Source organism: Drosophila obscura, unplaced genomic scaffold (genome assembly GCF_018151105.1).
Source record: "Drosophila obscura isolate BZ-5 IFL unplaced genomic scaffold, ASM1815110v1 contig_186, whole genome shotgun sequence".
Lineage (NCBI taxonomy): Eukaryota > Metazoa > Arthropoda > Insecta > Diptera > Drosophilidae > Drosophila > Drosophila obscura.
In genome coordinates, this window is record NW_024542774.1 from 7,679,709 (window position 1) to 7,695,775 (window position 16,067).

General features: G+C 44.7%; 2 protein-coding genes across 2 annotated transcripts in view; both read right to left on the bottom strand.

Annotated features, from left to right (window-relative positions):
• Nucleotides 1–4,566: 4,566 nt before the first annotated feature.
• On the bottom strand, nt 4,567–5,438 carry LOC111076690. The gene has a single exon (XM_022370579.2). It carries the CDS (start codon nt 5,289–5,291, stop codon nt 4,704–4,706), a length of 588 nt encoding a protein of 195 aa, XP_022226271.1. The 5' UTR covers nt 5,292–5,438; the 3' UTR covers nt 4,567–4,703.
• A 6,754-nt stretch (nt 5,439–12,192) lies between these two features.
• Nucleotides 12,193–16,067, bottom strand: part of LOC111076691 — a 46,993-nt gene continuing 43,118 nt past the window's right edge. Inside the window, exon 14 of the mRNA XM_041593029.1 lies at nt 12,193–14,370. Coding sequence (XP_041448963.1) covers nt 13,205–14,370 — 1,166 coding nt within the window. The 3' untranslated portion in view covers nt 12,193–13,204. The remainder of the gene's footprint in view (nt 14,371–16,067) is intronic.

Here is a 16,067-nt window from a genome sequence, read left to right on the forward strand (position 1 = left end):
CTGCTCCGATCCGGTCTGGTCTCGGACTCACACACTCAGACAGGGACACAGAGGGAGATGGAGGCGGTAGGAGACAAGGGTGGCCAGAGCGGTTGAGAGGTGTTGGAAAGCTGGCGAGCGTTAAAAAATGTTTTAGCAGCGCATTTTTGAGGTTAACAGCGTGCACGTGCTGGCTGCCCCAAAGTGGAAGAGGGACGGGGGAAAGGCGAGATCCGAACGGGGTGATAGAGCGCTGAAGAGTGGACAAAAGGTGGCGACTCTGACTCTGTCTCTGTCGACGACAATGGCGTTGAGTACTGCCAAAGCAGGGCTGGGGTTGTGGCTGGCTGGGGCAAAAGATTTATCTAGCCACGATGTACGTGATGGCTACAATCGTGTCAGCTGCTGTTGGACTCACATGAATTATGATGAATACATACATATGGACATACATATGTATGTGTGGCTTGTAAATCTCAACTAAATCTGCACCCCAGCATGTTCCATTTAGTTTTGGGAAGGAAGAAGGAATGACAAATAAACTGCAATCATTGGGCAATAAATCCTGATTTAAGTTTGATTATCTGTTCGGGGGGCCTGAAGGAAAATGCAGCTGCTTAAAGCTAAACAAAAGCTTAATGATTTCTCCATTTACCATTCACCATTCGAATGCCCTGCAGAGACCCAGACCCCCACGCAGACCCAGACCCAAAGCATTAACGAGCATTTCCCTGGGTATTTCTTCCGTTGGCCCGGCTGGATTTGTGATTCACTCCAAGCGCTTTAAATGGATTTGGTTAGAAGCAACGAGGGAGGCTTAGACCAGGCCATATGGGCTCTGCCCTTTTCCTTTCATTGACTGCTGGTTGCTTAGGGCATTTAGGAATCGAGACAACTCGGAACGCATCCTTTCCTAAAGTCCAAGCCACAGGAAATCTGTGCACCCATTAACATTTACGATTTCCAATCTGTAGGTCAAGCTGTAGCTGGGCATCCGCACATGGCAGATGTTGGCATCGGCATCCAAAAAATTCGAATGCAGGGCAAGCGGGCAGGTGCGTGTGCTTGCTCCAGGCTAAAATTCGAACTGAGGTTTGCCAAATGTTAGGCGTTTAATGGACAATATGAACTGCAAATACATTCGGTGATGGAGCTGCAGCAACATTCTGAAACGAAAATGCCAGCAGGATTAGGCCTGGCCTCGCCTTGCCTCGCCTTGCCTTGCCTCCCTTTGCTTGCAGTTTATCTCCAAGTGCCTGTTGGTGGCTGCCCCTGCCCACTGACTTGCTACAAAATGAATCGACTTGTGGAGCATGTGCCCAATAGATGTCCATACAGTTGCACAAGGGCATAGTTTTGCATTTTAATGGTCTCTCAACTGTGTGTTTGTTACCGGATAGCCTGAACGTGAGGAGGGGAGGGGCATTTAGGGTACGGAGCCCTAAGGATTTAGGCAGCCAGGTGCTGCTCTAATTTCAAGAGAGAGATTTGCATGCGATTGCATTTTCGACTTGGTTGATTTCCAGTTTCGTTTCAGGGCACTTGAAATGCGTTCACATGATCCGAGTGGCATATTTGAATGGGTAAACAGTAGGTATCCATCAGAAGCAGAAAATCTTGCCCACGAACCAACCCAGAGACGAAATAACCTTTGAGCAACAACGAGTATGTTTATTTAATGCACAGAAGTTCACTTGAGCCTCCGGAGTCACGCGTTGCTGGCTTTCCTAATACGAGTACTGCTTTGGGGCATTGTGTATTCTATCAGGCATTTTCTGAGACTATTTTGACAAGCCCATGGGCAAAACCAATTTAAACTTGCATATCTCATAGAGATTAACACTTGAGCGCAGCTGCGAATAATTAAAATTAATTTACTTCACTTGATCTATGTATTCGAAATGCAATCAGCAGAGCCAAACTCTTTTTTCTTTTGGCTAAATTCTAATGACTCAGCCATTTGGGCTTGATGTGGGGGTGGCCATCAGCAGGAGGCACCCTCATCACGGGGCCAGCAATCGCAAGCAACGTCAAGTCACGTTCGCGTTTGGCTCTTCTTGGCTTTACCCACTCTATGTACATATATCCCTCGGTTTTTGTTTTGGTAGAGATTCGTGACGTGACCGAGGTTGCTCCACTCTAATGCACGCCCTGCAAAGTATGCAATAAATTTGACTCATGCCTCACTGTGTGTGTGTGGTGTGTGTGTGTGTGTGTGTGTGTACCTGTCTCTGGCAGAGTGGCACTGTGGTGGCTGCCATCAGTATCATAAACATTAACGGCTTTTACTTACTCTCGTTTGCAGTTCGTGGGCGCTTCTTTTGCACTTCACACAAAAGCAAATACGTCCATGTCTCTTTAGCATCGTTGCAGCGATTTCTCATGCGGCATGTGCGGCATTTTTGAGGCTTGTGCCACCGCCTCTTGCCCGCAGTGCGATAAAAGGCGACAAAATTGTTTGCTGAATAATATTCTGCAACACTTTTGCCCGGGTCTCTATTTGTTAATCCCATTCAGAGAGTGCAACCACATGAAAGCAGAGAAGCGACAAACAAACAAAGTCTCCGCTATCCTGACCGACTGCCTAGCCACTGGCTTGGGGGAGAGGGTTTGGCGGCCTCTCGGCATGCCAGGCACGTTTCAATTAGTTTAAAAACTTAAATTCAGCGTCCGTTTAAGTTCAAATTGAATTAGCCCCAGAGATCGTGTGTGTGTGTGTGAAAATAGGGGTAAATTGTTTTCAATTTTTTTACAACTTACACAAATCAATGACCTATGCGAATGAAATATTGATTTCAGAGAATACAAAAGGCCTCTGGCAATGGTGGATTCTTACATATGTATTTGCATACGAGTATGAGCAGCAGCCAGCAGATACACGGGCACAGACAGAGAGTTTCAGAGTGGGGAGAGACAGCCGTTGGCATTCAATAAATATGAAACACATCCATCACTGTCAGCTTATGCTGCACATGCGAGTGTGTTTTGTGTGGGCATTAAGGCTGGCCTCCGGCGTCGCCGCTTTAAATTTAACGCTTAATGTCCTGGCAAGATGTCAAACGAAGCTGCGTGCTAATGGAATATCTCCCATACCCACACACCCATCCCACAACCGCCCACACATCCTCACCTAGTGCCAGTCACCCACTTCAAATGTTACGTATACGCACCGATGGCTCAGGCCTATTCCTAAATGTGTGGCCGCATAGGCTGTCAATGATTTTCAAACGTAAGCACCTTAAATGGAATTTCTCTCGACCATTTGCCGACTCTGAAAGCTGAACGAAATTTCGAATACAAATTTTCCAAGAAGCAATTACCAGACTGAGGCTTTGATGTGGCTGCTTAGACACTTTGAACTCCATCCCGTGAGCAAATAAATGAATAACAAAGCAACAATGCGCGAAATTTCGGCGAACGCTTTAAGGAGATCCGCTCCTGACTGATGCTTGATGGTGCCCCAGTCGGAGCCATTTCAAATTTAAATGCCTGCCTCATTGCACCCCTGGGGGAGCCAACCCCTTCGTCAGGGAGTTCCCTTTTTAAACGCCTTAATGGCTAATTAAATGAAATTGAACAGGTCCGCACTTAATGGCAAGCAGCGCAGGCAGGTGTATTAAAAATTAATAAAAAATAAGCCGAAAATGTTTAGAGAGCACAGCGGTGCTGTGTGCGCTGATGGTGGTGGTTGGTGGTAGTTGGTGGCTGGCGTTGTGGGCGTGTGATTCTTTTTATTGGTTTCTGTCCATGTCCCATGGCTTTTTAATTAACTTTTCGCAATGGCGTTGCCAGGCAAACGGTTTTTGTGGGCAAACTTCAACTAAAGTTTTGCCAAATTTAAAATGCTGTCTGGTTCTCAGGGCCTTCTCAGCTTTTGTTTATTGCGCACCACATGGCGTATGATTAATGCTTGCTGCCCCTCTCTCTCTCTCAGTCTGTCTCTGTACATTTCATTAAATAAATTGTAATTTATTAAACGGCCTCCCCGCAAAAAGCAAATCAAATAAATTACGGAGAAGTTGAACAACTTTGACCATTAAATGCTGCAAACCAAATAAGGCCAATGACGATTGTTTTATTTTCTGTTTTGTTGGTTTTATTTGCCAACCATTTCATTGCAATTGATTTTTGGTGTCAGCTGCACGCTCAGACAGAGACAGGCATGTCCTGCCCTCTCCTTTCCGCTCTCCCTGGACTCGACCCGACCCGTCTCGACTCGACAAGTGCTGTGGCTGCGGCTTAAGTTTGTCGGCAAATTGAAAACTTTGTTGGTTAACTTGTCTGTGAAAATAGGGCTGGACGAAAAGCGGGGGAAAAAAGAAATGGCCCGAAGCCTGGGCACATCAATACAGCATTCTTTCCAACGTCATACCCCGCTGTACCACCATCGCACTGCCTCCCAAAATAAACAGTCAACAGAACAAGCCGCCGAAACCAGAGCTTTGGTTGCTAGTTGCGGCTGGGATTTCTTGCTCCGGGCCCTGATTGCATTAACCAAAAGAAACAAGATGAAAAAAAAGCCCAGTGGCCGCAAGGTCCTGGACTATTTGATACCGAGCGTAGTACAAATGGCTTACAAAATTCCAGCAGGGAACTAAAAGGTGTTTGGGTACATTTTTAGTACTTAAAATAAATAAATAAATCGACAACGGGACGAAAAAGAAGTCTGCAAAGTGAATGAAGGAATGATGTGAAAGCTTTGCGAAAGCCTCTTATGACTTTGCTTAGAACTCGGCCTGGCACCTGCTTATGACTGACGGTGTCCTGGGCGCCTTATGAACCAGCGCAACCGTCTCCTCGTCGTCCATCATAACGTCCGTGCTGGAGAAGGGTGAGTGGCCAGTGATCTGGTTGTAGAGCGGCTGCATTAGCCGAATGGTGGATACCCGCTCACGCCAGGTGCGCCAGAAGTACGTCTTGTAGATGTGTCCCCCGAACTCCAAGATCATTGGCCTCTCCGGCGACAGCGGGGGTATCAGCTGCAGCTGATGGTTAACACTTACCATCATGAGGCAGCGATCGAGATAGCGGTAGAAATTGAAGCGGATCAACTGCAGCGGTATGAGGCTAACCAGCTCGAAGCACTCGATCTCCGGATCGAGACTATTCCCATAGCTGCTGGACACGCTGCCGGGCTGTCCGTGCTTGAAGAAGTTGTCGCAGCCAAATATAATGCGGCTGGCGGTGAGGGCCACTTGATACTGGCGCAGACCTATGCCACGGGTGTCCACCAGGGTGAATGGATTCTCGACCAGCACCGGCTCATAGATCTCCTCGTACTCGGCGAGCAAAGTTTTCTGCACTCGGAACATTCCGAGCTTCCGCTGAGGCGCCAATAAAAACGACAGCGACAGCGTCAGCGTCAGCGACAGCAACTTTGGCAATAATTTAATTGAAATGTCAATCAAACTTTTGTAGCTCGTTTGTGTGCTTTGTTTGTCTATTTGTTGTTGAAGTCAATGCTGACGCCTGCTGCGGCATCGAAAACTATAGAACAATGTCAATTCATCTGCAGATCATCTGCGCATTGCAAATCCATGACCAGCTACAGGCTCCCACAGGCCTGTCTACAGTCATTCCCTGGATCGGGGATTAGTTGAAGTTAAATTTGCACTGGAACTTAAATTGGATGGCAGAGTCATTCAGCATGGATGATGGCACAAAATACTTGCATTAGGTGCACTCAGTCGAAGGATAAGCGACAGCGTTGATGAGCATAATGATGGCACCGCCCAGCCGGAGGACACCAGAAGCTCGCCGCAGAACTTCCACTGAGTGGTACATCCGTGCCGTCATCCTGTTTGATCTTTGCCATTAAATATAAATGAAAAATCGAAAGCGAACGCGAACCTGCGGTCAGAACAGACAATTGCCCAATGGTTGCTTGATTAAATTTACAAAAGTATTTTACTTGCCATTCCCCGGCATATCGTTGCTCGTTGAGAGTGTCTAATCAGTTCGTTGCCAGAAGCGCTGTTCTTTTTCACTCCATTTTCCTGTTTTTTCTGCTTCGACACGGTTGCTAGTTCTTGGCCGTAATCTTGGCTTATGACTGCCACAGTTCACTTTCATTCTCTCTGTTCCCTTTTTTCTGTCAGAGCAAACACTTTTAAAATATTCTGATTTATGGCAAACTTTCTTCTTGTGCTCTCCAACTTTTCACAGTTGCGCCAGTTGGCACTTTCCGCGTCCTTGTCAGGGGCGGGACTACTGCGAATGTAACTGCCACTGCTACTGGCAGTGGCACTGCAACTGCTACTGCTACTGATGCTGATGCTGTTGCGGCTGCAATTGGCGACAAATTATAAAAGAAAACTCGTTGTGTCTTTTGCCATGCTCTCGGTTGCAGCTAGAAGGGCGGGACGGACTGGGGCTGGGGTGATTTGAGCTGCGGGCTGCAGACTCCTGCTGCTGCTCACTTTGTCAGCCATTTAATTTAGCGACGCATGCAACTGCTGGCGGACAGAGGGGACAGATGGGGATCAGGAAGAGTTGGAGCGCGAAGTACTGTGTCAAGTGGCATCCGTGGCTTTCAAAGCAATTAGTCGCAAGAAAATTACAAAAACACATCCGGACGAACAGTCAACCACAAATTATTCTAGTTTACGAGGTTATCTCCAGCTTCCAGCTACTGCTACTGCTCTTTGCTAATTTCCTCAAATTCTCTCAGGATCATCTCCCATTGCATTGGTTGCCTGCCTGCCTGCCTGCTAATTCATCGTTGATTAAGTGTAGTGCAGGCCATTCCCTGGCTGTCTTACTGTCACAAATCACACAATATATATGACTGTTTGAAGCATTCTTGCCGAACACTTGGAGAATTAATTAGAATTTTCTCATTTGGCATGTTTATGATGGCAGCAATCTCAATTAATTTCAGGGCTCGTTGAGCAGCAGGCAAGTGTGTTGAGGTTCCTTTGTCGGTACAGGCCACCACTTAGCGTTTGTACGTTAAGGATACTGTTACCTCTGGTTGTCTTCTGATAGAGTACTTGCCAGCATTGCCGCATAAGCCCTGCAGAGACCACAACTAATTTGGTTGAGAATTTCTCACGTCGTTGGGGGCAATTAATGCCGTAAATGTGTTTAAATTGTCACCACTCATGGTTTGAATCACTTGAATTTCATTTTGCTTTGTCCGATTATTGCTCTTCAGGTGAATTTTCCTATACATCTATTTGCCAATCCCCTTCCCTCGGGCAAATAACTCAAAGGTGGCTGCTCTTGAAGAGCATCCTAAATGCTGAAATGAATTTACGCTAAAGCACACAGGTACAGCACTCGAGAGAGGTGTGTGTGTGTGTGTGCGTGTGTTTTATTTTGACCGCTTTTGCGCTTTTCACTAAAACATTTCACGTTTTTATTGTTAAATGCGGCATACGTAAAACATAAAACAGCAGTCGACTTGCTACACATGCATACATGCATATTTGCGGGCGAGGAACAGGCAGATTACGGATGCGTATACGGATACGGATGTGTGTTGTTAGTGCGGATGTTGTCTAGGTAACTTATATACATACATACATACATACTCGTACATACACTTTTGACGCTTTTGCGGATTTGTGCTGCGACCCATTGCGTCGCGAGTTGTTGCATCATCACCTGGTTACTTTCCTTTTTGGGTATATGTATTGAATTCCTGTGTGTGTATGTAAGAGACAGACGTACTTCCAACTTATCTTAATTCGGTTAAATCACAGCAGAGTATATCCATCTCGTAGGGTATGTAAAGCGTCGCGACATGTTGGCTGCTCATAATGTCACTTCTTATTTTTATTCATTCAGAACATTAAATTTCTGCAAAACACAAATTAAGTATACGCATGTGAAGTGACTTCATTTAATGATTTTATCTGGCTATTGTTCGTATGGGAATGGCATGCAATCAAAGTGAAACTATTGGAGTGGATGATTCTCTATATATGCAGCAGCTGCAGGAAGATTTAATGGCTGATCAGAGTAAAGCAAGCCAGAAGATTTCAGCCAGCAAATGGAGGCAAAACACACGTGTAACATTTACGAGTATATTTCTTGCACACGAATAGGAAGCCGAACCTGAAAAACTTATCATACAAATACACATTTATCCTTTATAGCCAATAAGTCATTGAGCTAGCTATTCAATTCCTGCCCCTGCCCCTGCCCCCTGCCCCAGGCAAGATTCAACTTGATGGGGGGCATAAGAAACCAAATAACCAAAAAAAAACAACTATTGTCTCTGTCAACTTTTGGTGCCGGTTTCTGGTGCCTACTCGTAGTTTTTCCTTTGCTATCTCAATCAGCAGCTGGCAACAAACACCCACTCGCATATACATATGTACATACGTATATATGTATACAAAGTATACTCCGAGTAGTTTGCACACTTCCACATTCCATTCACATGTTCGCTCAGCATTCTCACACGTCTGTAGTTATTCTAGGATCCAGCATTTGGCGCTTATCGCACATCTCATCCCAAATATACCAACCGGCACATTTCCACAATTGCTTCTTGTAACTGACACATCAACCACGTCCAAATTTAAACGTAAACGTAAGAAAATACATTCGCACACTCACACTAAGCCTTGGCTCTGGGGCTGAGCTGGAACTAAAGCTTGGTTGTGATATGCCATTGTCATTTCCACTGCCAAGAGATGTCTGAATTTTGCCTGGAGATGTGCATGTCTGTTGGGCCGAAAGAGTGCGTGAACTCCAGGGATGGGAACTTCTGCTCAATTATGTTGCATTGCAACAGTATTACAGTGAAGATAATACGAGTACCACTACTAAATACTGTATGTAATACCTCAACAATGGTGTCTGTATGCTATGCATAAGCGATCACGGGCTCATCTCTAATGCAAATGGATACCCAACCAACCCCTCACCACTCAGTCAGCTCCCCATCTGTGCCTGTCCTACTGTTCCTGTCAGGTGTGGGTGGGGGACTGTGATCTTTGCACTTGAGGCAGATTTAGTTTATGTGCCGGCAGCTTTCTAATGCAATTCACGTATGCACATAAATGCAATTGTGTGTGGTGCATATAACGTCTACGTTTAAAGAATTTCAGTGGTGTGCCAAACAAGATGCAGTGGTGTAAGAATTCCATTTCCATTCAATGGCTGACAGGACAAGATATGAACCCACTGAAGTTTATGAGTTAGTCAGCGTGTTTACAATGCAATACAAATATTTTGTGAGTAGCATCGTGTGATCTGACTTCCATACATCCACACACACATACACACACACACAAACACACACACACAAATGCAAATGCAAATATCCTTGAAATATTTGTGCAATATTTTTTGTTGAATTATGTCTGTGTAAATAGGACAGCAGCAGATAAAGCTATCATTGGCCCCTCTTCGCACACGAGATGGGGACTTACGACCCATGAAAAGCAATTAAAATCACCAATTAAATTTAACAAATAAACAGGGCATACATACATATATATGCTTAAGGTTACCTGCATCTGCGCTGGCGGAGCTCGTTCTATTTTTGTCTGTGTACTTAACTTATAATAATATTAAAAATAATACGTGAATATTTTTTTTATAGGAATCGAAGTCTCAGTTTCAAAGTTCTGAAAAGCGATTCGACACAACACCCAAGGGAGCAAAAAAAAAACATCAGTAAAAGCTAAAGGAAACAAGTCGTATGGGAATTTGGGCACTGAGCCATCTGCTGTTAATGTTAATAAGGTGTTGAGCAATTTAATTTTATTGTTCTTGGTAGTACCCTCTGGCACGCGCACACACACGCCTAGAGACGGTGCCCGGGTGCGAGCCTACTTTAATTTTAATTGGCTCCATGCCCAGCAGCACGTGAGCCAACAAGCGGTGTCCATGCCAACAGCATGTTACCCTATCATAGCCCAGCCCAGCCCAGCCCGATTCCCAGATATGTGTGAGTGCGTTTGTTTGCCTTTTTGCCATTCGTTTCTTTTTATTATTTCTCATCGCTTTTTGTTCTTTTCAGGCTTGGCAAGTCGTTAACATGTTTTTATTTAATGCCAAAGAAATTGCCATTGGCATTTATTGCCGTAATTAAGTGATGGAAAAAATGCTCAAATAACCCACATACATTTAGACGATTGGGGGACAGGGACCAGGCCAGGCCAGGCCAGGCCATAATCAAAAGCGAACCAAACCAGCCCAATGTCAGCCATCAAACACCAGCAACGGCATCGGCATCGGCATCGACAACGACATGGAAATAAATATGTTCGAGCCACTGTTCAAGATTTTGCAATTGCCAGCCGACGACGAAAAAAGCAATTTGGGTTTTCTGCTAAATTCCATTATCATTGTTTAGAGAACGACCTCCGCTGCGCTCCGTCTCTGGCAAAGTACGCAGAGCATTTTTCTCACTTACATCGTCCCTGCAGCATCGTCCCTTTTCCACTCATTTCGCTTTGAAATTTATGATCCAGTTTTTGAGGGAGATGAAGTTTTTGGCTTCGACTTTTTGGTGTACTGGCAAAAAGTCGCACGAGCAACAAGCCGCTGAGCTGAAGCACCTCGCACACAGGCCTCAGGCCCTTGAATCTAATGAAATGTGTATTTAGGCATTGAACTTTAAGTTTCCAAAAGTTACACACATTGCTGGCTGGCTTCAGGTACGAGACGCAATCAAAGCAGTCTACTGGAGTGATTTACATTATCAACTGATAGTCCTGGTTAATTTATCGCAGATTTATTGCAATGATTAAAGTGATATTTGTATATCCACTGGAAACCAACTAGCATATCAACAATCTGTAGCTAGTACCTATACAAATACATTTCAATTGTAAAACTATTTTACACCGTTTACCGTACCAGACAATTGTTTAAGCCCTTTGTTCTGGTCGTGTGGAAAAGTGATTTTAATTACCATGAAAACGTTTGGTTTTTAATGGGGGGAAACAAAAGCTACCGTAGGACTCAGGGCTGTAAGCGCGGATGGTGGACTCCAATTGAACCAATTAATGCCCATATTTTCGCTTTTCCATGGCAATGCAAATGTTAATAAAAATAAAAACCTCTTTCCGGCGACAGTCGTTAGCAGTGGAAAATGCCCCGATTACGTATACGCTTATTTCAGCGGAATTTCAGACTCTCTCAGCTCTCTTTGCCTTCCACTGCACTCCACTCCACTCCGCTTCGCTCCGATCTGCCTGTCTGTCTTTTAGCAGCTCTTACTATTGTCCTGGGTAGCTGGGGCATGCGGCAGGCGCATATGCTGAAAGTTTAATTAATGGCGTCACGGGCTTGAACTGCAAAAGTAAAAGTTTTTGTTTGTGCGAGTAAATAAGCCCAAAAAAAAAAGCAGCAGTAAAAATTTATATATGAGTATTTCTGTATATCCATGGCAGACATATTTATTCAGGCATATTTGTTGGAGTGAAATGATTGAATTTCAATTTAAGGAAAACTCGAGAACGTGCCGCTTTAAATGACTTCTCGCCTTAACATTCAATACACAGCCACGCACACATCCTGGAAGTCCTTTACTGTGCTGATAGCACCCCGAGTAGCGGGGTGAGGTATGGATGGATTGAGGAGGGCTTCCTAAGGAAAATTTTAATTTGAAACACAAACAGAAAGGGAAAACCAAACAAAACAAAACAAAACAGGAGAGAACAGGAAACAAAACAACATCCGATGGGGCGGAACCGGCGCGACGGCAGGCCGTAAAACATTTAAATTAACGTCTCCTGCGAAACAGTTACATTGTACGAGTATAAGTGCCTTAGTGTGTGTATCAGTGTGCGACTCTGCGTGTGTGTGTGGGAGAGAGTTGAAAAGGCATTTTCAGAATGGCAGACATAAATGGCAAAAAGGGTCACACACAGGCATGTCCATAAAGATAAAAGCCATAACGTGCTCATAAAGCGTAAGAAAGACGACAACACTCTTCATCGCCACTGGCACACCCACCCACACATGGGATAGATAGGCGGGGTCAGATACACTCTGCAGGGGTGCGTACTACACTCAAATTGCAGTGCCTGCTACGATAAGGTGCTGAAGTGTTGTTAAAGTTGTTCCACGCTGCGTATGCTTAATTAAGCTGTCAGGCGATGCACGGTTTGAGGTGAGCTGCTGGTGTTGAGCTGATGCTGTATCGAAAGAAAAAGCCTTCGTACATCCATATTATTCACCATTTATTGAATTGCTTTAAACAACATTTAAGCCATACATTTAATGTATTTTCCACTTAATAACAGCAATGCGTAACTACAATACAAACAATAAATACAATAAATATTTTGTATTTTACAATTGCTTGCATTTGAAGTAGTAATGTGTGTATTATTTGGAATTATTTATAATATTGCAGCTAATTGTATACTAATTAACTAATTAATAATCAGATATTTGTAAATACAATTACATCTAAATTTGATTTAATTTTGCATACTTGTTTTGGTTTTTACATGCAGTTTTTGTTTTGTTTTGGCAGAGATATGTATATTAAACAGTTTCCATCCACATTTATCATATATTTTATATTTTACAGAAAGAGCTGCGTTGGAAAGTTGTTTAGTATTTTATTTTGAATAGATTGACACTTAAATATGACTTAATTAATTAAACAGCAAATGCATTTCAGCGTCAGTATAATTTGAACAACTATCGGAAATGATTCGATGCCGTTTTCAATTAGTAAGCAATTTAGTTGCAATTATTCACATGCATGAAATGTAAATTCAATTAAATAGCCAGCTTAAACACATGACTTTCAGCAAAATGTTGTGTCTATTTATGCATGTGGGTGCTCTGAGTCTGTGGCATTTTGGTTTGTTTGTCTTGCATGGGTTTGCGTTTGCCTTGGGCAAAATATATTCACAGCATTTAAGGGCTCATTATAGCTGCAAAACATTTTGCCTAGCAATGCAAATCCCTGACGCTCCCACTCCCACTCCCACTCTCACACCCACACCCATCCTTCACTGTCCTTTCACTAAAGTCAGGTGTTTTAGGCCCTGGGCATGTCTTATATCTATGTGGTTTTAGGGCTTAGCTCAATCGTAACGATATCTACACAAGTGGCTATGGAAATACAATTTATTAAAGTCTTTGGTTATTCAATTTGCGTAAACATAAACTATTTTCAATTGCCAACAGGAATGCCAGGCAGCGCGGTTCAACCTAAAGCCTCTGAAAAACCTTTTGAGAGTTTGAAACTCCTGCAGAACCATTGGCTTGACACTCCACTAGCTTTACCTCTGCTAAATCTTTATACAGAAACCTCTTTGGTGTATTTTGAACGGTCGTTCAGATCCAAAACCAACTTATCCGGCCGCTTGGGACGCGTTGTTCCACCACTGCCATTTGTCTTGTCCGTCTGGCTGGTGGAGTTGTTCGAAGCATTGGACACATTGCCCAGCGAGGGCGCCGGGGCAGGATCAGGTGCCAACTGGGGCAACTCCTCCTCCTTATCCTCCTCTTTGGTGGAGCTGGTGTAGAGGACAATGTCGTCTGTGGAATGCGCTGCCTTGGCCACGGCTAAGCTCACACTGCGATCGAGAAGCAGCTCGCTGCTGCGCGACTGCACCTGGCTCTGAACCGTGGCGCCAACTCCGCCGCTCGTCTGGACGTGGCTGTGGGTCTGGGCCTGGGCCTGGGTGCAACTGCCGCTGCGCCGGCGGCCACTAAGCTTATACTTACTTCTACAGTTATCACAAATTTGATACGTAATGCAGACGTCGGCCTCGAGCAGGTTTCGGGGGCCACGCTTACAGCTGGGGGGAGGTGTGTTGGTGGCTGCCGAGCGCACGGCCGGACGCCGCTGCCGCAGCATGTAGTCCTGGTCGAGGTCCTCCGACTGCGAGCACATGCAGTCCAGCTTGATGTTGGCGAAGCTGATGCTGCCCTCCTGCTGCGGCGAGCCCATGTGGTCGCAGGCACTGCGCGGCGGACAGCAGTAGTAGTGCTCCTTGGACGCGTCCAGGCAGCGGCTGCAGATGATGTGACCGTCGGCGGTGCGACGGAGCAGCTGCTCCCGGAAGTCGTCACCGCTAAGCTCGGTATTGATGGCCCGCTCCTCGTACGCCGTCGAGGGTGGCGTGGACGACGGTGGCGTCTCCAGTACCATTGTGGGTATGCTTGTCCGGCCACTGCCACCACCTGCCACTCCACTACCCCGGCCATTCGCATTGATGTTCTGCTGATTGTATTTCTGCATCTCCGCATTCAAAGCCAACAGTGGCAGGGCACTTTGACGCGCTGCCGCATGTCCGGCTGCCACGGCCATCATGCCACCGGAGGTCTTGAGTCCATCGAGCAGACTCGATATCGTCATCACGGCCACCCCCTTGGGCGGTGCCATCTCCTGTATACGCTGCAGTTGCATGCTCAGCTGGCGGATCTCCTCCAGAGCCTCCTGGTCGGACAATTTGTTTTCTGTTTGAGAATGAAGAACAAAAATATGTTTACACGTGGAGATGGGATGGCGATTGCGACAGTAGAAAACAAAAGCGAACCACGGAAAAACCTCTCAGTCTCACCCTGTCACCCTATCACCCTGCCCCCCCACTCTTCTCTTCTCTCCTTTCCCATGATTTTGGCTCTAGCAACTTTTGCACTAAAAAACTTCCACGAGCATGTCAAAAGTTTCACGTCCCCGAATCCCCAAAACCGATCCGATCCCAGACCGTAAATTTAAATGCGTAATGTATGTAGCTTCTGTGGAAATGGAAACGAAAGTTGGAGGAGCCTGTTGTGGCTACGACTTGGGTTTGATTCCATTCCCCTCCTTGTTGGCGGAATGATGAATGGCCGTTCAATTCAACTGAAAGCCTGTCAGCATGATTTAAGTGGAACCAGGCCGAACTTTCAAATACTACAAAATACTGAGAAGAAAAACAAATATTCAACTTTACTCTCTCTCTCTCTGTGAGGCTACATTCTTGGAAAGTTATTCGGCCAAAGGGAAACACTCTTCCTGGGAATGCGAAACTGGCCACAGTTCGGGGAAGTGTATATTAAAAGCATCAATGTTTTTTTTTTTTTTTTATTTGCTGCTTTGTTTGCCGCTGAATTTAGATTTATGGCTGCGAAATTAAGCGAAAGTCGAGTGGAGCAGTCAGTCGACAGTGGCAAAAATTGAATTTATTATGTGAGCCCACCCCCCCCCCCAGTTATTTTAGTATGCAACACCATCCGCCACGCTCTTGTCCCTTTTTTTCGCCTTCAAAATATTTAAAATTCGCTACAGCTGCATGTGTATGTGTGTATGTGATGGTGAGTGTTTGCTATTTTGTGATTGTTCAATTTAAATATGCAAATTGAGAGCCGCTTAAAAAAGTCGACTAGTACCAACAAACAAAAAAAAAAAAAAAATCTCGCGTATAAAGTAGCAAAATGAAGGCCCCAAAAAACAGAAAAAAAATGTAAATTTAACGCACAATTTACGCAGCCACAAAAATGGCTAAGGTTTTGTGTTAGAATAGAAATACGAGTAATAAAAAATTAAATAAAAGCCGTGCTCCCACTGAGAGATAGAAAGAGAGAGAGGCCGAGTGGTCATAAAGCATTAAAACATAAAGCGTCGCTCTCTCGCAATAAAATGCTGAGAGCGTTGCAAATGAAAAAGGTTCGCCATGAAACCCAATAAGAGACCCTGCGATAATAATGCGGGGACTAGAACGTCTCTAAGGACAGCATCAGAGCCTGTAAACTCCGAGAAGATCTGCTAAGAGGCACATAGCTTTCCTCTCGTTAAAGTTATTTATATATGTTCAAGAATTTGAAAGGGAATCACTGCTCAATGTCCATTAGAATGTGGTTGAGTGGCATTCAACGAAACCAAACAAAAATTCTCGTATACTCATATTCATACTATTTCCGTCCATGTCAAGAGGGACATGCAGTCTGCTTATGGGGAAAAATATTTTAAAAAATATTCAACTGGAAATAAAATGTCTGTACATTCTCTGAAACTCTGATTAAATTGTTATTCAACTGAATTTCTTACTGCCAGTTACAGTTACAGTTACTATTAAATAAAGTTGCCATGGTATCACATGATCTATGGCTGTCCTTTTGCGCTGAGAGAAGTACTTATTCGCACCAGCCATCGAATCAGCGTTGATGCCTTG